This window comes from Manis javanica, chromosome 7, assembly GCF_040802235.1.
Source record: "Manis javanica isolate MJ-LG chromosome 7, MJ_LKY, whole genome shotgun sequence".
Classification (NCBI taxonomy): domain Eukaryota; kingdom Metazoa; phylum Chordata; class Mammalia; order Pholidota; family Manidae; genus Manis; species Manis javanica.
The window spans coordinates 126,067,612-126,093,715 of NC_133162.1; the positions used below are offsets into that span (position 1 = coordinate 126,067,612).

Genomic DNA, 26,104 nt, shown 5'->3' on the forward strand with positions numbered 1-26,104 from the left:
TGGTCATCTGTATTTCTTTTTTAGAGAACTGTTCAGTTCCTCTGCACATTTTTTAATTGGGTTATTTGTTTTTTGTTTGTTGAGGCGTGTGAGCTCTTTATATATTCTGGACGTCAAGCCTTTATCGGATCTGTCATTTACAAATATATTCTCCCATACTGTAGGGTTCCTTTTTGTTCTATTGATGGTGTCTTTCGCTGTACAGAAGCTTTTCAGCTTAATGTAGTCCCACTTGCTCATTTTTGCTGTTGTTTTCCTTGCCCGGGGAGATATGTTCAAGAAGAGGTCACTCATGTTTATGTCTAAGAGGTTTTTGCCTATGTTTTTTTCCAAGAGTTTAATGGTTTCATGACTTACATTCAGGTCTTTGATCCATTTTGAGTTTACCTTTGTATATGGGGTGAGACAATGGTCCAGTTTCATTCTCCTACATGTAGCTGTCCAGTTTTGTCAGCACCATCTGTTGAAGAGACTGTCATTTTGCCATTGTATGTCCATGGTTCCTTTATCAAATATTAATTGACCATATATGTTTGGGTTAATGTCTGGAGTCTCTAATCTGTTCCACTGGTCTGTGGCTCTGTTCTTGTGCCAGTACCAAATTGTCTTGATTACTATGGCTTTGTAGTAGAGCTTGAAGTTGGGGAGAGAGATCCCCCCTACTTTATTCTTCTTTTTCAGGATTGCTTTGGCTATTTGGGGTCTTTGGTGTTTCCTATGAATTTTTGAATTATTTGTTCCAATTCATTGAAGAATGTTGCTGGTAATTTGAGAGGGATTGCATCAAATCTGTATATTGCTTTGTGCAGGATGGCCATTTTGACGATATTAATTCTTCCTAGCCATGAGCATGGGATGAGTTTCCATTTATTAGTGTCCCCTTTAATTTCTCTTAAGAGTGACTTGTAGTTTTTAGAGTATAAGTCTTTCACTTCTTTGGTTAGATTTATTCCTAGGTATTTTATTCTTTTTGATGCAATGGTGAATGGAATTGTTTTCCTGATTTCTCTTTCTATTGGTTCATTGTTAGTGTATAGGAAAGCTACAGATTTCTGTGTGTTAATTTTGTATCCTGCAACTTTGCTGTATTCCGATATCAGTTCTAGTAGTTTTGGAGTGGAGTCTTTAGGGTTTTTTATGTACAGTATCATATCATCTGCAAATAGTGACAGTTTAACTTCTTCTTTACCAATCTGGATTCCTTGTATTTCTTTGTTTTGTCTGATTGCCATGGCTAGGACCTCCAGTACTATGTTAAATAACAGTGGGGAGAGTGGGCATCCCTGTTTGGTTCCCGATCTCAGAGAAATGCTTTCAGCTTCTCGCTGTTCAGTATAATGCTGGCTGTGGGTTTATCATATATGGCCTTTATTATGTTGAGTTACTTGCCCTCTATTCCCATTTTGCTGAGAGTTTTTATCATGAATGGATGTTGAATTTTGTCAAATGCTTTTTCAGCATCTATTGAGATGATCATGTGGTTTTTGTCTTTCTTTTTGTTGATGTGGTGGATGATGTTGATGGATTTTCTAATGTACCATCCTTGCATCCCTGGGATGAACCCCACTTGGTCATGGTGTATGATCCTTTTGATATACTGTTGAATTCTGTTTGCTAATATTTTATCGAGTATTTTTGCATCTACATTCATCAGGGATATTGGTCTGTAATTTTCTTTTTTGGTGGGGTCTTTGCCTGGTTTTGGTATTAGGGTGATGTTGGCTTCATAGAATGAGTTTGGGAGTATTCCCTCTTCTATTTTTTGGAACACTTTAAGGAGAATAGGTATTATGACTTCTCTGTATGTCTGATAAAATTCCGAGGTAAATCCATCTGGCCCCGGGGTTTTGTTCTTGGGTAGTTTTTTTTATTACTGTTTCAATTTCTTTGCTCGTAATTGGTTTGTTTAACTTTTGTGTTTCTTCCTTGGTCAGTCTTGGGAGGTTGTATTTTTCTAGGAGGTTGTCCATTTCTTCTAGGTTTTCCAGCTTGTTGGCATATAGGTTTTCATAGTAGTCTTTAATAATTCTTTGTATTTCTGTGGAGTCTGTCGTGATTTTTCCATTCTCATTTCTGATTATGTTGATTTGTGTTGATTCTCTTTTTCTCTTAATAAGTTTGGCTAGAGGCTTATCTATTTTGTTTATTTTCTCAAAGAACCAGCTCTTGGTTTCGTTGATTTTTGCTATTGTTTTATTCTTCTCAATTTTATTTATTTCTTCTCTGATGTTTATTATGTCCCTCCTTCTGCTGACTTTAGGCCTCATTTGTCCTTCTTTTTCCAGTTTCGGTAATTGTTATGTTAGACTATTCATTTGGGGTTCTTCCTTCTTCAAGTGTGCCTGGATTGCTATATACTTTCCTCTTAAGACTGCTTTCGCTGCATCCCACAGAAGTTGGGGCTTTGTGTTGTTGTTGTCATTTGTTTCTATATATTCTTTGATTCTATTTTGATTTGTTCATTGATCCATTGATTATTTAGTAGCATGTTATTAAGCCTCCATGTTTTGTGAGCCTTTTTGTTTTCTTTGTAGAATTTATTTCTACTTTTATACCTTTGTGGTCTGAAAAATTGGTTGGTAGAATTTCAATATTGTGGAATTTACTGAGGCTCTTTTTGTGAGCTAGTATGTGGTCTATTCTGGAGAATGTTCCAAGTGCACTTGAGAAGAATGTATATCCTGTTGCTTTTGGGTGTAGCGTTCTATAGATGTCTGTTAGGTCCATCTGTTCTAGTGTGTTTTTCAGTGCCTGTGTGTCCTTACTTATTTTCTGCCTGGTGGATCTATCCTTTGGGGTGAGTGGTGTGTTGAAGTCTCCCAGTATGAATGCATTGCATTCTATTTCCCTCTTTAGTTCTGTTAGTATTTGTTTCACATATGCTGGTGCTCCTGTATTGGGTGCATATATATTTACAATGCTTATATCCTCTTGTTGGACTGACCCCTTTATCATTATGTAGTGTCTTTCTTTATCTCTTGTTACTTTCTTTGTTTTGAAGTCTATTTTGTCTGATATTAGTACTGCAACCCCTGCTTTCTTCTCACTGTTGTTTGCCTGAAATATGTTTTTCCATCCCTTGACTTTTAGTCTGTGCTTGTCTTTGGGTTTAAGGTGAGTTTCTTGTAAGCAGCATATAGATGGGTCTTGCTTTTTTATCCATTCTATTACTCTGTGTCTTTTGATTGGTGCATTAAGTCCATTTACATTTAGAGTGACTATTGAGAGATATGTACTTATTGCCATTGCAGGCTTTAGATTCGTGGTTACCAAAGGTTCAAGGTTAGCTTCTTTAGTATCTTACTGCCTAACATAACTTGCTTATTGAGCTGTTATATACACTGTCTAGAGATTCTTTTCTTCTCTCCCTTCTTATTCCTCCTCCTCCATTCTTCGTATGTTGTATTTTTTGTTCTTTGCTCTTTTTAGGAGTGCTCCCATCTAGAGCAGTCCCTGTAGGATGCCCTGTAGAGGTGGTTTGTGGGAAGCAAATTCCCTCAACTTTTGCTTGTCTGGGAATTGTTTAATCCTGCCATCATATTTAAGTTATAGTTGTGCTGGATACAGTATCCTTGGTTCAAGGCCCTTCTGTTTCATTGCATTAAATATGTCATGCCATTCTCTTCTGGCCTGTAGGGTTTCTGTCGAGAAGTCTGATGTTAGCCTGATGGGTTTTCCTTTATAGGTGATCTTTTTCTCTCTAGCTGCCTTTAAAACTCTTTCCTTGTCCTTGATCCTTGCCATTTTAATTATTATGTGTCTTGGTGCTGTCCTCCTTGGATCCTTTCTGTTGGGGGTTCTGTGTAATTCCGTGGTCTGTTTGATTATTTCCTCCCCCAGTTTGGGGAAGTTTTCAGCAATTATTTCTTCAAAGAGACTTTCTATCCCTTTTCCTCTTTCTTCTTCTTCTGGTATCCCTATAATACGAATATTATTCCTTTTGGCTTGGTCACATAGTTCTCTTAGTGTTGTTTCATTCCTGGAGATCCTTTTGTCTCTCTCTATGTCAGCTTCTATACGTTCCTGTTCTCTGGCTTCTATTCCTTCAATGGCCTCTTGCATCTTATCCATTCTGCTTATAAATCCTTCCAGGGATTGTTTCACTTCTGTGATCTCTTTCCTGACATCTGTGATCTCCCTCCGGACTTCATCCCATTGCTCTTGCATTTTTCTCTGCATCTCTGTCAGCATGTTCATGATTTTTATTTTGAATTCTTTTTCAGGAGGACTGGTTAGGTCTGTCTCCTTCTCAGGTGTTGTCTCTGTGATCTTTGTCTGCCTGTAGTTTTGCCTTTTCATGGAGATAGAGATAGTTTGCAGAGCTGGTACAAGTGACCGCTGGAAGAGCTTCCCTTCTTGTTGGTTTGTGGCCTTCCTCTCCTGGGAGAATAGCGACCTCTAGTGGCTTGTGCTTGTCAGCTCTGCGCAGACAGGGCTTCTGCTACCTGCCCATTTGCTATGGAGTTTATCTTCGCTGTTGCTGTGGGCTTGGCCTGGCTGGGGCTGTCCCTCCAAAATGGTGGAGCCCTGTTGCAGGGGTAGCAGCCGGGAGGCTATTTATCTCCATAAGGGGCCTCTGTGCTCCCTGTTGCCCAGGGGGTTAGAGTGCCCAGAGATCCCCAGATTCCCTGCCTCTGGTCTAAGTGTCCTGTCTTGCCCCTTTCAGACTTCCAAAAAGCACTCTCCAAACCAAAACAACAACAGCAACAGTGAAAGAGGAAAAAGAAAAAAAAAAAAAAAGGAAAAAAATGCATTATTTTCTTTGTCCTCAGGCGCCGGTCCCAGGTACCCGCTCACTGGTCCTGCTGCCCTGCCTCCCTAGCACCGGGGTCCCTGTCCCTTCAAGGCTTCTAAAAAGCACCCGCCAAAAAAAAAAAAAAAAGTGAAAAATGCGCGATATTGTTTGTCCTCAGGCGCCGGTCCCAGGCACCCGCTCACCAGTCCTGCCTCCCTGACTCCCTAGCACTGGGGTCCCCGTCTCTCCAAGGCCTCTAAAAAGCACTCGCCAAAAAAAAAAAGGGAAAAACACGCGACCCTCTCCGTCCCCAGGTGCCGGTCCCAGGCACCTGCTCACCGGCTCTGCCGCCCTGCTTCCCTGGCATTGTGGTCCCTGTCCCCCTAAGGCCTCCAAAAAGCACTCGCCAAAAAGAAAAAAAAAGGGAGAAACACGCGATTTTCTTTGTCCTCAGGCACCGGTCCCAGGCACCCGCCCACCAGTCTTGCTGCCCTGCCTCCCTGGTATTGGGGTCCCCGTCCCTCCAAGGCTTCCAAAAAGCACTCGCCAAAAAAAAAAGGGAAAAATGCGCGATTTTCTTTGTCCTCAGGCGCCGGCCCCATGCCCCTGCCCACTGGTCCCGCTGCCCTGCCTCCCTAGTATTGGGAAAAATATGTGATTTTCTTTGTCCCCAGGCGCCGGTCTCAGCATCCATTCACCAGTCTTGCTGCCGTGTTTCGCTGGTATTGGGGTCCCTGTCCCTTTAAGGCTTCCAAAAAGCACTTGCCAAAAAAAAAAAAAAACCGCTCCGGTTTCTTTCCACCTGCTGGGAGCCGGTGGGGAGGGGCGCTCGGGTCCCGCCGGGCCGGGGCTTGTATCTTACCCCCTTCACAAGGCGCTGGGTTCTTGCAGGTGTGGATGTGGTCTGGATGTTGTCCTGTGTCCTCTGGTCTCTATTTTAGGATGAGTTTTCTTTGTTATATTTTCATAGATCTATGTGTTTTGGGGAGGAGATTTCTACTGCTCTACTCACGCTGCCATCCTGGCTCCGCCCCTCGAGTTTACTTTTGTGTATGGAGTTAGACAGTGATCCGGTTTCATTCTCTTACATGTAGCTGTGCGAAGCACCTGTAAGTTTAAGGACCTTTGAATGGTCAGCCATGTTTGGGAGCCCCCAGGCTGCTGTGTTTCCCTGAGACTAAGCACGGCCAGCCCCAGACGTCTGTAGCAGAGGTGCACATGTGTGACATGAAAAGTCTCAGGAGAAGGAGCTAGTGAACCTTGTTTTTGGCAGCCCCACAAAAATGAACTTAAAATACAAATATACAAGCAGAAGAGTGAAAAGATTCCATTAGAGAAATAACAAGGATTGGATTTGATCAAAGTAATTTGTCAGTATATTTGGTTCTTGTATTTATACCGATTCCTCATCAATATTTACTTATTCTCATACTTCCAAGTTAGATACACAGAAAGTAATAGTGACTGGATACAATTTTGATGTTTAATTTACATGCAACTTTATAGAAGCTGTTAGAGGGCTGTTTTCCCAGAGTGATACTCAGAGAATGAATGGAGTTGCTCATATTCCATTTTATATTTGAGAAGTCATGATTACAGTGGAACTTTACTACAGTTAGTTGTGGTGAGACAATATGGACAATTGTTGCTGAGATGTTTTACCAACCATGTCATTGAGGCTGCTGTTTTGAAAACTAAGCTATGTTTTTGTTTTTCTTTTGTTCGTGGTGATGGTAGAGCAGGAATATAGAAATAAAATGACAGATGCAGAAAAGGTAGTCATCTCATTCTCCCACTCCCTGCCCCTAATACAGGCCTACAAAGGGTCTTGTTAAATAGCCACACATACACAGTTTAGCCTGCTGCTTTCTATAGACCATTGAATTGGTTATATTGCCTTTTTAATATGGCATTTTTAGGAGGAAGAAACTTTAAATGTTGCCTTAGAAACTTTGAGGCATTTTTTTCCCCAAGTGTTTATAGATCCCATTTTCCTTGTAAGGAGTTGAACTAAGATAAATGTTAGCAGCTGCCCCCCCCACCCGCCCCTTTTTTCCCTCCCTTTCTCTTGTAATGAGGCCTGTTGGCAGAGAGCTTTGCTGACGGGACTGCCAGAGTTTGGATTTCAGTAGTTAGTGAGGGGGTGGTGCACTGTTATGGTATTGTTCTAAAAGTCTTATTCCCTCCACTTTTTTTCCACCCCCAAAATGTCAGCATGTCCAATATGACAGAATGTTCCTGATGATTATCATTCAGAGAAACATGACTTGCTGAATTATTTGGAAGACAGATTTTTTTTTTTTTTTTTAAGAAGCCCTTTAATAGTGCTCGTGGCCTGGTCCTGCACCTTGGTTAGGGGGTCCGGGCTTGGGGACCGCAGGCCGGTGTGATGGCATGATGGAGAGTTCTGACTGTCAGGTCAGACTGCCCGGGTTCAAATCCAGATGCACCCCTCACAGGTCGTGGGACCCTAGGCGACTTAGCCTGCCTAAGCTTTAATTTCCTCATCTGTAACCAGGGGCAATGATAGTGTCTCTTTCAAGTGGAATAGAGTGAGTAATAAACGAATGTAATGAAATGCTTAGCAAGGTGTCTGGCATACAGTAAGATCTTCACTGGCAACTGTCCTCATTAGGGAGCAGAGGAGCATTCCTATATAGTTTTAATGACTCAGTATAAATCCTGGTGTGTTCCTTGGGTATCTACTATAATGTGAGGTTCAAGGGTAAGTGAGCTCCAGCAGTCCTGGTGGGACGAGGCACGTAACGGAGATGGAGAATGGCTTTCGGGGTTGGGCGCTAAGTGGGTGGTTGCAGTCTCTAGGGCTGCCTCACTGTGCATTCTGGGGCCCAAGTCACATAGATGTGGGCTGTGCATCACAGGGGTCCTGCCCTCCTCGTTCCTCACATCGCTCCCCAGAAGGTCCTGTGGAAAGAGGGGAGTGTTCCGTGTTGTTGTAAGTTCAGAGGCTGTATTCAGGTGGTGGGTTTTAAGAGAGTTTAATGTCAGGAGAAGGATTCTTTGGTGGGAAAATGATGTTGTAAGCAGAGAAGTCAGAGTGTAGACAGAGCCAGGGCAGTGGAAGTATGTAGAATAAGGAACTGGATCGTGGACCACATGGTGACTGCAGGAGGAAGCCAGTCCAGACGTGACTGTGAGAACAGTCAGTAAGGAAGACCATCCGACATCAGTTAGACCTGGGACAAAGGTGACTAGGGACTGTTTGTACGAAAGTCTGAGTCAGCTGGGTTGCGTAAAGCCAGCAGGCATGGTTAGAGGTGCCTGGATAAAGGAAAAGTGAGCCCTCTTTCCCAGGGAAGGGGACTCATGGCAACAGGGACCTTACAGGCATCTGGGGTGTGGACTTGCTGGGGTACATCTGGAGATAGGAGATGGGTACAAATTCATGTTTCAAAGAAATGTGTAAGGGAAAATATTTTATAAAACATTCTCATTATAAAAATGAACATATGTGAAACTGAACATGTAAAAGGGGGAAAACCATTGTTACTTCCAACCCCTTAAGAACGACCATCAACTTTTTATCGAACTTCTGTCTAGCATTTGGTTGTGGCTGTTGTTTTCCCATTGTCAGCATATGACACATATGAAATTGTGTGTACTGCCTTAAATGTTTATTCCACATGTTTTTAAAAGTAGATCATATGGTAAACTCATTTTTCTTTTTTGTGATTTCAGTTCCTTGGCAATGAAGATGGTCACTGTGGTATTCTGGGTGACTCTGCTTGTTTAGGGGGCTGGGCAGGGGAAGAGAGCTTTCTCTGCCCAGTGTCACAGCCATGTAAAAAATGTCAGCATTGTTAGCAAGTTCTGGCACAGAGCACTATTGTTTTAAGAGGTCGCCAGATGAGGTAAAAGATTCTTTTCTGCCCTAAGGGTAAAGGATACATTAAAAAGTCACACTCAGTGAATGAGAAGGGAGTGGAAACTGAAAAGGGATAGTTGAGTAAGAGTTTGAAGGCTTGGCCTGGGTAATAGTTTATTGCCTTTTTCTTTTTATGGTAATGTCTCCACTGTTGAGCATTTAATTTTGATTCTTAAGTAATTTTTTTTCCCCAAGAATGATAAACAGGCTATGCACTTTCTGAGCCTTTGAGTATCCGAGTATGTTTTTTGGTTGATATTAGAAAACGTGGTGTGGTTTTATAGGGTTTGGTATCACCCTTCCCTCCAAGTTTTGCAAATACTGCTTTTTGCTGTCTGGCTTTCTGGAGAGGAGGATTGCAGGTTGAATTGTGTCCTCCGAGAGGTGGTAAGTCCTGACCCTCAGTACCTGTGAGTATCTGTGAGGGTGACCTTATTTGGAAGTAGGATCTTTGTAGATGTAATCGAGGTAAAATGAGGTCAGACTGGATTAGGGTCGGCCCTAATCTGTAACTGGTGCCCTCAGAAGAGAAGAGGTACAGATCTCGGGCAGAAGGCCATGTGAGCACAGAGGCAGAGACTGGAGGGATGTGTCTACAAGCCAAGGACTGTCAAGGATAATAGGTGACCCCTGAAACCAAGAAAAAGGCATGGACTGGAGCATGACCCTGCCGGACACCTTACTTTGGATTCTCAGCCTCCAGAAAAGTGGGAGAATACATTTCTGTGGTTTAAGCCCCCTAGTTAGTGGTACTTTGTTACAGCAGCCCTGGGAACTAATATAAGAAGTCTGAGGGTATTGGGTTCTGGTTCTTTGAAAGTTTCTGTGGTTTTATATCCCATTAAACTTTTTTCTTTTTAACTATCTACTTACCTGGATTCTTGTGATAGCTTTTTCTTAAACTATCAACATAGAGTTTTAGCCCAATTACCAACCCCCCACACAGGACCGAGTCGAGATGGGGGTCTCCCTTCAGGGAAAGAGCCCAGTGTATGGGGTTCTTTTTATCTGCATACCTTGATTCAAAGAAATTGTGGGGTTTTTGTTTGTTTTTGAGTTGTTTAAATGATCATACCCTTATTTCTCCTCAGAAACACTTTTTGTTTTCATATCTATTGTCGTCTTTCCTGTCAGTAAAACGTGAGCCCCTTTCCTCTGCGTCCTGTGGGGGCCTCCTCAGGCTAGCTCTTCACCACCGAGTCGACTTCTACAGTCTTGTCTTTATGCCTGAGATGTGGGTCGTCATTTGGCTATTGCTTTTTAAAACTTTTTGCTTTTCTTTCCTGATTTTTAATCTTCATCTATTACTTAATAAGAATAAGAAAATAAACACCATAGAAAGGGGGCAGAGGCCGAGTTACTCTGTATCCTGTTGAGGATGCCAAGCAGTTCACTGAATGTTTTTGTCTTTGAGCCTTCAAGAAGGTTCCCTTTCCTCTCACTAGTAAACCGTATGCCCCCTCCGTCTCCCACCATTTATTATTCAGGAGGATGTTCACGGGGGAAGCTTTTTGTCAAAGAAAAGATCTGATCTGCCCTGTTTTCACCTACCGGAGTCTGGTAGTTCCTGCTGGTGGGCGTGGGGTGGAGGCACAGGAGCAGACACAGGGGTCAGGACTGGGATGTCTTCCCCACCCATGGGCTCAGGTGTGTTAGACCAGCAGCAAAGGATGCTCTGTTGTCATGCTTAAAATTTTTGGAAAGGTTTCCCTTTCTGCACTCCCTTCTGTTTTGGTATGGGTTTTGCACTTGGGAGTTTTTGTCTTTTACTTTGTGGTTACAGGTGTTTTATCCGGGTGTTGGGAGAGGCTTGGTGAGCAGAAGCAGTTTTAGATGGAGACAGGAACTCACGCTTTCCCCTGCCACCACTGTACCCCTCCACTACTGGCTGTTCCCCCTCCTCTGAGACCTCTGTGTGCCTTGTCCTGCACCACCTCCTTCCCTTCCCTTTTAAGCCTTCTTTCCCCCCTGCATTTTCCCATCTTCCTGCCTACCTGGTATCTTCCAGGGCTCTGGATTATCCTATGTGAGCTGCAGCCACAAGTGTGCCCACATTCCACCCCACAACAGAGATGGCTGGGCCTGGAGGAGAAAGAGCTGGAGGGAGGCGGGTGAGGAGAGAAGAAATGAAACGTGCCCGTTGGCGATGGGAGCACGTGTGCTCAGAGAATCCACCCTCCTTCTGAGCAGGGCGCTGGTGCACTTCATTCCCTGTCCTGTGTCCACTTTAGCAGATGGAAAATGAGCTCACCTAGCACTTGCTAAGTTATTTTATCTACTTGCTAAGTTTGGCCATAGCAGGTGACCCATTTAGACTTAAGATCTTCATGTCTACACATGGCTCATTCCTAGGGAGAGTAAATTTAGAATATTTATAGGAAGCAAATGCACACTGAAAAAAACATGTAAACCATTTAAAAGTATATACCACGCTCCCAAATGGTTAGCTCTTGTTCCCAGAGGCAACCACTGCTGCTGGTTCCTGTGTGTCCTTCTAGAGACCCTCTGCATGTACTCGTCTGTATGTTTACATATACTTTATATGTAAACATACAGAATATATACATATGTGTATATATATATACACACACACCATGAAGGACTGCACATTTCGAATAATGCAAACTTTAGAGTTTTTCATCAAGTTTCTTTTCCTTTTTGTCTCTCCCGCCTCTTTGTCTTGTAATAGGAACATAACCATTTTAGATGTTTTTGATCACTTTCTTTCCTTAGTGGTTCTCAAGCCTGACTTACTTAGGAGGATCCCCTAGTGAGCTTTAACTCGCAGTGCCTGAGCTTTATCCCAGTTTAAACGGCCTCTTTGGGAAGGAGTCAGGCTTCCTTCCATGGAAGGATCGGGAACTGCAGCTCTAATCATGTGCCGTGGTGGCTCGCGTGGCAGATCTGCAGGATCTGCATGTGTGTTTGATGGGAACCGGAGGCCAGGGCAGCCAGGACAGTGTAGAATAATGCACTCCCTTCAGATGTAAGGTGAACTCTGCCAGGTTGCTTGTGACCACAGCTGATCTGCTGCGTCATTCTGCATCCGGGTCCAGGCAGAGTGGCCGGATCCTTTGTTCTTTGTGGTGGGGAAGTCTTTCGGCAGAGACAGCAGGCCCAAAGGCTGCAAGAGTTAATGAATTTACAGTACAGAGTGACATGAGAAGAAACTATTTAAGGTGCTGATGACTGAACATCTCTCTTGGATCCAGTTTACTTGTATGGTGATAGCATAAGGCGTGACTGAAAGAAATTAATGATCGCTGGGCCTGGGTGCCTCCCCAGTGCAGTGATGCAGGGGGGCTGCGGAGCTAATTAACTGGCAGGCACGAATCGTGAGGATGAGGAGGGGACAGGTTTCTTCTCACAGCAGCCCGGTGCTGCACATAGACCTACATATACTATTTTTGGGTTTCCCTGTTAAGTAATGAAATGATGTAATGTGGAAAAGCGTACCTCAGTAGCTTTTTCTCAGGGGAGTGGTACTGAGAGAATGGGCTCTGGACCAGACCGCCAGCTTCAACTTCAGCTGTGCCGTTCGCTGGTGTCCTCAGGCCCATCCTCGAGGTTTTCTGTGCCTTGGCTTTGTCGGTGTCATAAAAACAACATCTACTTCATGGTGTGATTGTGCGAATATGAATTAATAGATAGGAAGTGCCTACAGCCCTGTCCTAACACATAGTACAGTTAAGAAACTATGCAGTATTTTAAAGTGCGCCCCTCTAGGGCTTGGGAGTGGGAGTTTTTCTGAGGTCATATGTTCTTAAAGCTGAGAAACTTTTGCCTGGTGACATGGCTTAGAGGGAGAACTTGGACAGAGAGGAAATGCCAGTTTCAGGATATGCATCATGTTTCAGGATAAAGTACATTTGGCTCTATGACCACTGAGTGTTAAGAATAAAGCTGTGAGGAAAGTAGTTACTAATCTTTATTTAGAACACACTTGGTGGACGTTTGAAGACAAAAGGCTAAGCGTGTCCTCAGGACCAGGTTTCTCTGTCCTCGGGGCAGGGGTTGAGCTGCTTGGGGGCCTCTGAGTGGTATTGTTTGAGAATTAGTCATGACTGTGAATCATGTTTTGGTAAATTGCTTTCTTGGGTACATTTAATTTTCTTTTTGCAAATGTACATTAAGAATGAGTATCCAGCTGTGGCTGGATACATGGGGAGATCCTATAGGACAAGAAGCAGTTGAAAGTGCTTTCCATTGTGGAGAGGGCCTTCTGAAGGCACCAGAAATGATACTCAGTCTTGTGGGAGGAAATCTTTTCCAATTTTCTAGGTTTCTGTAAACATGTATGAGTGATGTGGTTATAAACAGTTACGATGGAAAATAACATTCAACAAGAAACATGGTGCACTCCCAGGCAGGGACTGCACAAAAGATGCCCTAACACACTTAATGCCCTAGTTAAATGCATTGCACAAGTCCCATTTTCAGAAACTGGATAAACAGAACATCTTTTCTCTTTCTATTCTAAGCTCCCATTTTCACCCTCCTCCACCTGGCCGCTTCAACGGCACAATAAATGGAAATCTTATTTCCTGCCTCTGCAGACCTATTTACCTGAACGTCTAAGCTCACCCTTACCTTTCTCAGGTCTCTTCCTTCTGAAATGCACTTTACTTTCATCTCCCTGACTTCGTTGCCCTCTTTTTTTAAAGCCTCTCTAATCCTGCACCCCAGGTACTTTAATCTGTAAGGTCGGACATTGCCATCCTGCATAACATCCTTTAAACATTCATTACCTCCAGATTCACACTGTCTTCCATTACAAATTTAAGTCCTTTTTCACAGTCTATCATAGTGGGGCAAAATGTAAAATAAAGAACTATTATCAAAAGCCATTCTGCCAGTTTAAAATGCCTCATTGGATGGCACTATCCCCTTTGAGAATTCCCTTATCTTTGCAAACTATGGCTTGGATTTGCAGTTCTTTTGTGTGTATGTATGTGTATCTGTATATATTTATTTATGTTCATTACAAATAGAGCCGTATGTCCCAGTGCCCTTTCTGGTCTTTTATTTTTGAAACTCAGAGAATGAGTGGTTTTAAAATTAGAAAAGGTGTGTGTGTGTATGTATGTGTATGAATGATAAGAGACCACATATGACCTGCAAAGCCAAAGCTTTTACAGCAAAAATGTGCTGACCCCTTAGAGATTTCTCTTTTCAAAACCATGTCATTTCCCCCCCCCCCCCAAAGTGTAGTTCTTAAATGTGTGGAGTAGTGGGTATGATAAAACCTGAGTTGCCGGTTGAGGGGGATTTGAGGGTGGGGGTTCTCCATGCGTGGTTCTCTCCTCACAGTTAACTTCCATGCCCTGGCATCCTATCTGGGCAACTGTGACTGGCCTAGATGTGCTCTGACATTACAGGCATGTTCGGATGGATGTGAGTGTCCACGGTGTATAAATGTTCCATGGGAAGCACCTGCCTGCGGAACAGGACGGGGCTGGGTAAATCATTGGTGGTTGCCAACCCACTTTTCCTACCCTGGAGAGGATGCCTTGTCCTACCTGGCCTGGCGCTTCTGCTGCTGCAACAGGAAGGGTGATTGAAATATGCTTCTTATCACTTAATTGAGGTGGGAATAAAATAGGTCACAGTTAAAAGAAAAACGTCTATTCCAGGCTCAAAGAAATGTGCCAGCCATGCTGGTTATTGCAGTGAAATGTTTTTAATTCCTCTAAAAACCTCCTTAAGCATCTGCTGAGGAATGTTAAATCAACTGGAGAATTTCTGGTGTCGTGTTGCCCAGACCAATATCGTGTAGTTCTCGTGGATGTCCTGAAGACACGTTCACTGTGTGCCACTGGCGCCTCAGTGTCCTTGTGTTACTCTTGGACTGACTGAGGCCTGAACCCTTTGCCCTGGAGCAGTTCAAGCAGCAGGCTCCAGAGTGCCGTCTCCAGCTTCTAAGCCACTGCATCACCCCGTGTGCTTTGTGCCGCCTGTTCATGCCTAAAGTTTCTGTCCCTGACTGTCTAATAAAAGGAAGCTGGAAGTTAGGGATCTTTGATTGTGTGTGAAAAACACCCCATCAGAACAACATGTCTGGGGCCGATACTATAGTGAAATGTCACTGTAAACTTGAAATAGAAACCCTTTCTCCCTGAACCCCATCTCTAAGTCCTGTTTTATTGCAGACCACATAAAATCAAAGTGCCAGAGCGCAGCTGCTCCCGAGGCTGAAGGCCCTCGTGGTTATGGCACGCTTTGGAAACTCATCCCCACCAGACTTGCAAGTTAGTGAAAATACTTGCTTTGCTTGATATAAACAAAGTTTATGGGCAGAATTTATAATTAGGAAGCTCCTTAATTCTTTTACCCTTCAATTCCCAGTTTCTCTTGAGTCATATTGGGGGGTACCAAGTTTTTAAGAAAATAAACGCTTTCTCAGTGTGATGAGCTTCACTTTTTATTTATTTTATAAAGGATGCGTTTCACCCTAATTTTGTGTACTTAGCCAAATTAAAGGACTTGAAGTCGGGAGGTTTTTTTTGTATAGGTCAGTAGGAAATGAGTAGGCAAGCAAGTGCTTTGTCACAGCGCCTGCTCCTGTCAGACTCGGCCTCAGCCCTTGGACTGCCCAGGCCTGTGGTTCAGTGGCACAGGGGCAGCCACAGGGCAGTGCAGCTCTCGAGGTCACCTCTCCATGGCCCCCCGCCCCATCTTATGTGTGTAACCCTGTGGAGCTTTGGTCTCAGAGCTTTCCAAGTTCTTGTCTGTCTCCCAGTGTTTCTTGTCAGTTATCTGGGAATCAGGTGACCAGGCAGCATCCTTGTAGGCACAGCACTGGCTGGGATTCCTGACATGAGGCCGGGGTGTGGTAGGGACAGTCCTAAGAGACAGATGTCAGACCAGAGAAGACACCTGCCCCTTCTCTTACAAGTATCCCCTTTTTTCCTCAGCGTAGTGGGCATTCAGCCCCTGTAGGAGCTGGCAGTATGGTGCAGCCCCAGCTCTGCCTGAAGAGCCATTCCATCGCCAGGCAGCAAAGCGGAGGCAGCTGGGAAACTTTTATGTCCTGGCTCAAGACCTCAAGGAAGTAGTTTTTGAAAGATCATAGGCTCATCCATGGTGGTATGAGGCCAGCGCCTGGGTGCTGGAAATTGGAGGTGGTGGCACTTACGGAGTTGATGAAGAAGCAGGGTGGGCCGTGACCCAGGAGGGCTCACGGGGACCCAGGAGGTCCAGAGCTCTGCTGACTCCTGCCTGCCCCCTCCTCTCAGGGACAGAACCTTCCTTGTCTTGGCTATTTGCATGAACGTTCTTGTTTTTGAAAATTGTAGTGAAGGTTTCCTGGTAATTCTGGGTTTTTTTTTACTTCAAATACCAGTTGTTTGGACATTTAGGGATAAATCTTTAGTTTCCCAACTTTATTAAAACCCCTTCAAACATGGCTGGCCCAGGTGAGACTGAAATTGTCTTTCTCCTGTTGCCGATTTCCCTGTTGTGGAACCCATGGCTGCTTTTTTCTGTTAACAGTTCTGCTGGTTTTGAATTGCTTTGAAAGTCAGGCATGAGCCTGTTTGACTGTTTTAACCCACCCCAAACCCAGGTCTGTGGAGAGGATGACTCCCCACCGCACCGTTCCTCCTAACATGAAAACATGCATGATGAAGCAGTTTGAATTTCATGGATTGGGGCACATCCCTTGTGAGCATTATGCACAGAGATCTATCAAGCCCACGTTCTGCCTGCCTTGAATTCAGATCCAGACAGCTTTCAATTCAAATCTGATTCTTCAAAGTAGGGAAGGCATGAGAAGGACCAGTTGGATAATATTTATCAGAGAGACTAGTGTGCTTATGGAACACATTATCTTTCCAATCGTGCTGATATAATTCAGAGCTTGAAGATGTTTTTCATCATCAGGATCTTTTGCACTTCCGCAGTTGCTGCTTAGTACACGCAGGAGGGGAGTTGGTGATCTGTTGGGGAGGAGCAGTAGGAGAACATCTTATTTGAATATTGTATTTTATTTTTTTTGAGAGGCTGATCCTAGCCTGCATATGCCCTTCCTTGGGTACCTTCTGCATTGTAATTGCATCCTCTGTATTTTTCTATCTGCTTTTGCTAGAATGTTTAATTTCATCATAGTAAGCTTGCTTGTCCTTAGGTTAATTTAGGGGCTGCATACTGAGGAGAACCTGCTCAATCAGCAAGCCAGTTCATCTCAAGACTAAAGGTTGGGTCTGGTTTAGATGTAGGCAGGTAGAACCTATGCCGTGGGAGATGTGGAGTGGATCAGAGGAGAGAGGAGATGTACGGTGCTAGGGAAGAATGTTAAAGTGGGGTAGACCCCCTCCCTTGGACATTCTTAGTGGAGTGAGGTGGTAGGGGGCCTGGAGGTTTTGGAACACTTCTTGGCATTTGAATCTCTTCTGCTGATACTGTGAGACCAGTAATAGCCCTCCCTTCCTTTAGCTGAAGTCACAGCTTCCTGTGGCTCACTCATACTTGATCTTGATCTAAGATCAGTGCCTTTCTGGACCTCTTGTTAGAAATGAAACCAGTCCAGTTGGTACGGCACAGAAAGGAGTATGCAGAATTCACTGGTGCTTGCTTGGTGAAACTTAATTTTCCCTCACAGGATAAAAAGTCCTACGATTAATAAATCATTTTAAAAAAGTTGAACGTATGCATATGACATATGGGAATTACATTCTAAGAATGTAGCCCTCAGGAATTATATGTGCACCTACCTGTAATGGATGGTCTAACCTAAGGCTTTCTCTCTCCACTGCAGGAGGTGACTTTGGTCCAGAGACTTCCCCGCAAGTCCTGACCCAAGGCCATGGTGGTGACTTTTCTGTGAGTGGTCTTCCTGTAGCAGAGGACACCTGCAGGGGAGGCTTGGCCAAGGGCGTGTCAATGTCTCTGCCTTCATCACCTCTGCTGCCTCGACAGTCTCACTCCGTGCGATCGAGGCCAAACAAGAAATCCCCAGGTAAATACGCATCAAAACACCCAGATTGTCTTGGTTAGACACATTATACATGTATTGAAATTAAGCAAAACTAATGGGAGAAGGTTTTTTTCTTTGTTACAGTAAAAAATCTTCTGGGAGAAGGTTTTTTTTCTTTGTTACAGTAATTTATGGAAGAACAAGATATATTTTAAAAACAACTTGTGATTTGAGTAGACTTCTTTGATCTGTACATAAGCTATTTTGATTGCTCAGACTAGACTTTTTCAAAAGATTGAGGATTTTGTTCTCAATATTGTTCACCACTGGGTCTTACTGTTTTCTTGCTCATGAACTAGGGAATGCTTTAATCTAAACTCGCTGTGGTACATTTAAAGGTTTTGAAGTGTAATCTAATAACAGTCCGTTTATTACTACCAAGTGTTATATACTGATATATTTTCTTTGATTACATCATCTGGCATTTGAGCAGCTCTAAAATATTATTGTTTATGAAAATTCAGGCTTGTGAAGGGGTATTATAGATTACTTGTTTAAAGTATTTTGGCTTCCCTTATCATTACCAACTTTTTGTACTTAACATTACTAATAAAAACCCAAACAGACTTAACTTTAACAGATGTGAGGAAAGCCTTTCTGAAATGCTGATACCTGGAATCATAAAAGTCTTTGCTATTCTTTAGGTTTCCTGAGTATTTATTTACTGAGGGCAGGCTTATTTGGGGCCTTACTGATAGATCATATGCTAATGCAAGGATTCATCTCATTTATATGTAGACATGTTTGGAATTGGCCTAAAGTGTGCCCCAGGACTATAAAATTGATATCCGTTTCTCTGGTTTTCTAAATATTTTGTATTACTTGATATGGTATGTGCTTTATTTCCAAATCATTTAATTGTGGATTGTGTGGGGGTAAAATTCAGAGGGTAAATCTTAAGGCTTTGAATGTTAGAAATGGTGCTATGAATTGGTAAGTGTCCAAAATCTTTTATTGTTCTAGAACTTTCTTATTTTGGACAACATTGTTTACAATCCAGTCATTAGCTGGAACTTGGAAACCTTTTTGGTATGAAGCGATTTCCTGTGCCAAAGAATTTGACCTGTTTATCAGTATTGGAGGAAATTCCTGGAATGTCCTTCCTTCTCTTTGCCCTCCCCCATCACTTTGTCTCTGTCAGATTTCTCTTCTCTCAAGTCACAGTTCCCACAGTGCCTTTCTTGCTGGTGACCCCATTGGAATTACTCTCTTCCCACAAACTGTGCACCACATTTTACTTTTTCTTTTATCAGTTACATCATTTGTCCTTTCCTTGAATTAGTTTATGTGCTTTCTATGTCTGATGGTTGAGGACAAGCATACTGTCTTCTCTAAGTATACCTCATTTGTATAAAACAAGTAATAGATTAGGAATGCTGTCTGGATCCTTAAGGGACCCCCATGGAGAGCTATGACAAGTGGAGAGATTTGACCTTTAGGATAATTTTCCTTCTGAGAGTCTGTGTTGCTGCCAGTGAATTGATGCCTCTTAGAACGGGTAACCCGAAAGACTAGGGAATACTGCATTTCAGATAAAATTTTATTATTCATAGTAAATTTGGTGTTTGTTGTAGTGGGACTTAGTCTTTTAACCTTTTTTGTTTTTCCCAGCTTTATTGAGATACGTTTGACATATGACATCGTGTAAGTTTAAGGTGTGCGATGTAGTGATTTTACGTATGTGTATATATTGCAAAATGATTACAGTAAGGTTAGTTAACCCATCCATCACTTCACAGTTATAATGTATCTACTTACTTTGAGGCATTTTAGTTGAATGTCAGGTCGCAATGAATGGCATGGCCAGCCCCAGAAATGTGGCTCTGCAGAGGGTCTCCCAGATCATAGAATGTGGGCAGTGAGATCCCGAATGAGGCCCTGTCCCTGTCTCTGGCCTGCCCAAAGCAAGTGCCTTCGGCTTTGAAAAAATATCCTAGAGTTTATTTTTTCTCCACAGAAATAAAATTTATTTCTGCTACATTCTTTGCAAGGCCTTATGAATAGAAAGAGTGGTTCTGTAACATTCAACCCTTTAAAGGATCGAAGAAAATATTCTCCATATTTGATGCTTTTTGTTCAAATGACAGTTAAGTACACTAAGCAGATTCTTCTCTAGCAGAGCCGAGCTTATGTGTTGTCCAAATTTGTGCAGCAAATTAGTGTCTCACAGCAGTAATTTGGCTTCGTTATCTCAGTAATTTTCATTCGAAAAGGAAAGGGCGGAGATGTTTGCTTAAAAATGGCAGTGACTCAGAATATATCAGGCAATAAACATTTTTGCGCAGTGTCCAACACAGGTTTCTGTTTAAACCATGTTGTTGTAAAAGTATCCAGAACCCGACCGTTCTACCTGCCTGTACAAATAGTTGACATATGGTTGTGAATTTGCACTGGATTATAAAATAGCCTTGTTTTTAAAAAGCTAGCGCTGCTGTTGTAAATGCAGTGCATCGCCCACAAGGACTGAGCACCACCCTGCCTCCCTCGTCTTCCCTAACCCCTGCAAGCTGTGCTTCAGGATCCTGTCATCTCTCAGACCCAGCTCTGAAACTACATTGATGACTTCTGTTCTCATTGGTAAGATAAGACCCCTTTCTCTCTCTTTTGTTTAAGAAGGTGTTTTAAAAACAACAACAACAACCCCCCCTCCAAACCTGTTCTACTTGTTTGGATAGAAACTCTTCACTAATTGATGCTAATCAAGAAACTGTCAGGAACGAAACTTACTCTACAAAGGTCAAATACTATAAACCCCTGTAATAACGCACTCAACACAGCCTCTGTTAATGGAAGTTTGTATTTTAATGCAATTGCTCATTAGCTCCTGGGCGATAGGAACTCCCTCGACCAGAGACAATTCATGAACTCTGCAATAATGTTGACCCTTCATTTTCTGGACTGACTTTTTTACATTCCACTTAATATTGCTAGTTTTTATTTTTATTTACTCTCCTTCCTTGTTCCATGTATATTATTTTTTCACTGCTAGTTGGAAAATTCGATGTTCTGAGTATTGTTTAAAAAAAAATTTTTTTTAATGGAAAATCCATTTTCTGGTAATGAAAATAAGGACCCGTGTGCACTAAAGTAGTTCTGTGGCTGTTGCAAACCTTTTTGGATTAAGAATTCATTAATATCCGTAATGTATCCTTTTGTCTTCCAGAGAAGAGCAAAGCCCATTTCCTGTGGTTTATTTATTAGTAATGTCATTAGTTACTTTGTATTTAGATTACATTTCCCAGATCACTTTGGACCCATTATGGAACAATCAAAAGGTAGGGACAAATGAGAAACAACCTTTTAAAAACCCTGATGGGGTAGGACCGCAGCTGGGGGGAAGTGGGGATATGCCTTTCTCTGCCTCACTTGTAGGTGGGGGAGGCCTGGTGGTGGTTGCATCCCCCAGCTTCTGTTCTGTCTCATTGACAGAGCTGATGTAGCAGGTTCGGAAACCCCCCCTGGCTGTCCCTTTAAGGGAAAAACCTCCAAGCTGACAGGCTGTAAAGTGGAAGTCATCCTGCCCTTTGATTCTTGGACCATGAGTTAATGTCTGCCAAGGCCCGCCCACCCTGAACTCTACAATAGAGTTCCGTGTAGAAAATATGTGGAAATCCCAGCATAGAGACAGAAATACTCTCAGTGTTTTTGATTTTCTAGTTTTTTCTTTTTTAAATCTATTCCATCTAAACTTGAGACCACATGTGCTCTGCCTTTTTCCACTTAATAGATCATGAGCAAGTTTGTTTGCTTGAAGAACTTGCTTTTAATGTCCATTGTTTCAATATCCTCTAATTGATTTTTAACTGATTTCCAATTTGTTTTTCAGTTTTTTAAAAAATTGGAGCACAAGTCAAGATGTTTTGTTTTTGTTATGAAATGCCTATGAATTTAAAATTTTTAATTGTGAAATAGAACAAAGTTCACCATCTTAACCATTTTTAAGTGTACAGTTCAGTGGTGTCAAGTATATTCACACTGTTGGGCAACCAGTCTCCAGAACTCCTGATGTGAATATTTTTGTCCAGTAATTTTTAATATACATCTGATATCTTAAGAGTGGCAGGTTCCCACAGTGGAATTATTGGACTAAATGGACTGCATTTTTAAAGATGCTTGGTACATACAGCCCAGTCACTTTCCAGAAAAGCTGTATTGATTTCCCATTCCCTCCAGCATTCTTTGAGGCCTCTTTTTGGAGTTAGCATCTTCTGGGAACATCAGTCTTAAATGGATGGTGCTGGTAGGTGGTTTGTGAGGCCTGGTTTTGGACCACTGAGAAATAATAAGAAACTGCTCCGAGAAGTCATTCTGTAATCTTCCTCTCTTGAACTCCCTTCTGTCTGCCCTTCTCAGACAATTGCCATTTTCTTTCTTTCCATGATATTGTGTCAGGAGAATTATCACAGCTGAGTCAGATCAAGCTCATTGTCAGAACACTCAGCTGGCTTCCAGTCTCTGTTCTGTGGTAAGGATCATAACCATGTTAGAGTTGGCAAGGCCTCCAGGCAAGACATCCATTCCAGGCCACTTTGCAGATATGGAAGCAAAGACTTCTCTACATCATGGAACTTGCCCCACTGTGCAAGCTGTTGGTAGAGCTTGGCCCACGCCCAGGTCCCCGCCTCTGTCCCCAGCATGTTCTTCTATGACAGTCTGTACTGCTCAGCCTGCACATTGTTGACACAGGTGCTGTAAATGACGTGGCTCTGTGTTCTGGTTGCATGTACATGGGGAGGCCACAGGCTTCAGGTTGTGCCCACATGGATCTACAAAGCTTCTGGGGAACAGAGGTGGAGAATAATACAGGAAATGCATAGTCCTGGCCCAAGGACACTTGGAGAACCAGCTAGTTCTAGGCCCTGCTTTCACCTCTGAGTAGTCAGGGCCACAGTCGGTGATCTGACCCTGCACGAGGACAGTCCTGCTGCTGTGGTGAATAGGAGAACATGCTTTGTTTCCTCCTAGAGACTTGTTATATGACAGCTTCCTCCGAGGAGTAGGCTGCCCAGCCTGTGCCTTACTGCCACACCCCGCTGTGACCAGGACACACACACTTTCTGTTCTGCATTTACACTTAGAACCTGTGTGTGTACCTCTGCTCCACTGTGAAGCCAAGGACCTTTGAGTGCCATTTATTCCTCTGCCCATGAGTCCTGGCTCATTCACAGTTTGGTGTACCTTGGAATCAACCCAGTCTTGTAAGGGATACTGATGCCTGGGACCTACCTTCAGAGATTCAGATTTAATGCACATGAAGTATGGCCTCAACACTAGGATTTTTTAAAAGCTTCCCAGGTTATTCTAATATGTAGCAAAGTTTTGAGAACCACCAATCAAGAATGTGTGATCATCTCATGCAGCTTCTTTTCAGTGCAGGTAAATACACAGATATTTGTTACCTTTTTAAAATAAATTTTAGAAATGATATCTGATGAAGAAAATACATTACAAAAATATACAAAGTAAAGATATGGTAAATCTTGGTTTCCTACACCCCCAGACAGACGACCACTTTTGACATGTGGTTAGATGTCGTTTTTACCACATCTCTTTAGTCTGTAAGAGACGTGATGTATTTGTCCCCCTAGCATTGGACACATAATAAGAGGTTCCTAGTTTTCCACTAAATAAGTAACAGTGGAAGAACATTCTCATATATTAATATTTTAAGGCATCTCTGCTATTTTCTTTGGAAAGACTATGAAAGTGGCACTGCTGGGTGAAAACTTACTTGATTCATGTTGAGAATGGATTACTATATACTTGTCATTTGTACTTTCTCCTTTGGGGAATTTTTTTGTCCTCTCTTCTACTGGGACAACATGTTTTCTTACTGCATTAACCCAGCTTTCTGGTTTTAAGGCTATCAGTCATGTAAGTTATTAAAAAGTTTTCCCAGATCATCATTTAATTACATTTACAAGTGTTTTATAACTCACAAAAGTTTTTCTCAATTCAAATGTATATACTTTTTGATTGTGATTTATTCCATTATGTTTTTGAAAAACAGCTTTATTAAGCTACGTTACATACAATATAATTCATCTGATGAAGTTTACAGTTCAGTGTTTTTTTAAGCATTCTCCCAAGGTTATGTAACCATTGCCACACAATCTAATTTTGGAACATTTTTATCTCCTTTAAAAAGAAACCTAATTCACATTAGCAATTACTCCACAGTTCCCCCTAGCTCCCCCAACCTACCCCCACCCCACAGGCCTAAGCAAATAGAAACTTACTTTCTATCTCTATGAATTTACCTAATCTGGGCATTTCATATAAATAGGATCATATAATATCTGGTCTCTTGTGACTGGCTTCTTTCATGTAACAGTGTTTTCTAGGTTCATCCATGTTTTATAATTTTGTCACCAAATTTTTATTGCACATACATGCCACATTCTAAAATCCATTCTTCATTTTTATGGACATTTGGTTTTCCACTTTTTTTGCTATTATGAATAATGCTATGTACTTTTGTATAGATGTACCTTTTAATGTTTTTCGTTGGTATATACTAGGAGTACAATTGATGGATCATATGATAATTGTGTTTAACATTTTGAAGTATTGCCAAATTGTTTTCCAAAGTCAATGCACCATTTTTCTTCCCACCAGCACAATGTGAGGTTTCCAGTTTTTCCATACCTGTCCAACACTTGTTCCAGTAATCCTTTTTATTCTAGCCATCTTGGTGCCATATGAACTGGTATCTCATGTTTATTAAGTGGTAAGAGTTATTTTTATATTCTGATTACACATCATGCAATATGCAAATTACCTTTTGTTCCATGGGTTATCTTTTTTCAAGTTGTTGATACTGTTGTTTCAAGCAGGAAAGTATTTAATTTTGATGGCTGATTTTTAAAATTATTTTGTTGTTCTCCTTTTGGTGTTGTACCTAAGAGACCTAATCCAAGGCCACAAAGATTTATGCCTGTTTTCTCCTGAGAGTTTTGTAGTTTTAACTCTTAAATTTAGGTCTACCATCCCTTCTGAGTTAATTTTTTGTGTGTGGTGTGAGGTAGGGGCCAACTTCATTCTTGTCTATACGGATTTCTAATTGTCCCAGCACCATTTATGTTAAAGATTGTTCTCTCACCGAATGGCCTTTGACTAGCCAAGTCATTGCTGTGCTCTGAGCCAGCCCCGCAGTCGCACTTGACCTTTGCATAGCCTCTTCCCTGTGCCCTGGGTCAGAGCTAACCTCACCCGTGGCTTGTCTCTTATTTCATCCAGGCTTTCTTTAAGTCTATTCTTTCCCCTGTGTGAGAAACAACTCAGAGCCCCAAGTACCTGTAGTGTTTTGCTTCCCTTTCCCTCTGCACAGCCGCTTACTGCCTTTCTCTGCCCTGACATTCCGTGATCTCCTTGTCTTTGTTTACCTCTGGAAGCCTTGAGAACAGGATCTGATCACTCCCTTCAGTTACCCTGGTGCGGGGCATATGTATGTACCTGTTAAATGAATAGGATTTTAGTAGTCGGTGGTCATTTGCTCTGTGTGGTTGTTGAGAATACTAATAGACACACAAGCATTTCAAGTGTAACAGTCCCTTACGTTTAGAAAGTTAGGAGTAACACATTCCCCTTTATCTAAAAAGAACGGATCCTTTACTTAAGGTCCTACCTCTCTGGGGTTTGCTATTATCAGGCAGTATGCGAAGGGGAGTAGGTTTCAAAGTGCGTGTGTCAGCAGCTTTCCCAGCCCAGCTTTTCTACGCCCCTGTCTCTCGCCTGTTATCTCGGCTTCTGGTGTTTTTGCTGTGTGCTGCCCGCTGCCTGTGGTTAATGATGACCGGAGGTTTTATCCAGTCCCACCTGACAGCTGGGTCAGCTCACCCTGTGATGGTGTCAGGTGGCAGCTGGAACAAGCCCAGTGCAATGCCCAGAAATGAGAGTTTCTACCTCAAGAAAGTGGATGGGGGCAGGGTGAGAGCAAGAATCTCCTCTTTTTGATCACATCTGGTTCACAGAGAAACACTGAGGTCACAGAAGCCGCTGGGAGCTGTTGCATCTGTAGCCGACGCTGAATGCCAGTGGGGAGTAGAGGCAGACAGGAAGGGAAGATGGGCGTTCTCGTGTGAATCCTCAGATTTGGTGTGAAACAAGTCTGTGTGTGTGTGTCAGCAGCAGTGGCTGGCTGTGTTCCAGGCAGAGGGACAAGCGTGTGCAAAGCCTGGAATCGGGAAACTGAGCGTAGAGTGGTGACCTCTAGAAGAGAGGCGGGTGAGAACTCAAGTGCCTCAGAAAGGGAAATCTGGGGCCATCAGGAGAACCATCATCATTCAGTCCTGGAGTGTTGAGACCCATCAGCCGAGCCCCTGGGGGCTTATCTAGAGCAGCCTGCTAGTAGTGACACATGGAACCCTTTCTCTGCACAAGATTCCTGAATGGTAAAATTTAGGAAACCCTTCCAAGGGGGGTGAGACTTTCTTGTTACTTCCATCACCAACCAAGTCCTCCTTTATCAGTCAAAGGTCCTAAGTGGCATTTAATGAGCTTGCTTTAA

At 42.7% G+C, this 26,104-nt stretch overlaps 1 protein-coding gene across 10 annotated transcripts in view; it reads left to right on the forward strand.

Moving 5' to 3' along the window:
• The window catches only part of TANC1 (tetratricopeptide repeat, ankyrin repeat and coiled-coil containing 1), a 215,019-nt gene that overhangs the window by 82,298 nt on the left and 106,617 nt on the right, over window positions 1-26,104 (forward strand). For 9 of the 10 annotated variants that reach the window (XM_017657923.3, XM_036995895.2, XM_017657924.3 and 6 more), the window contains one exon: window positions 17,377-17,577. In XM_017657923.3, coding sequence (XP_017513412.1) covers window positions 17,377-17,577 — 201 coding nt within the window. Of the gene's footprint in view, window positions 1-17,376; window positions 17,578-20,138; window positions 20,173-26,104 lie in introns of those variants that run through there. The other variant, XM_036995897.2, reaches the window with a different exon arrangement.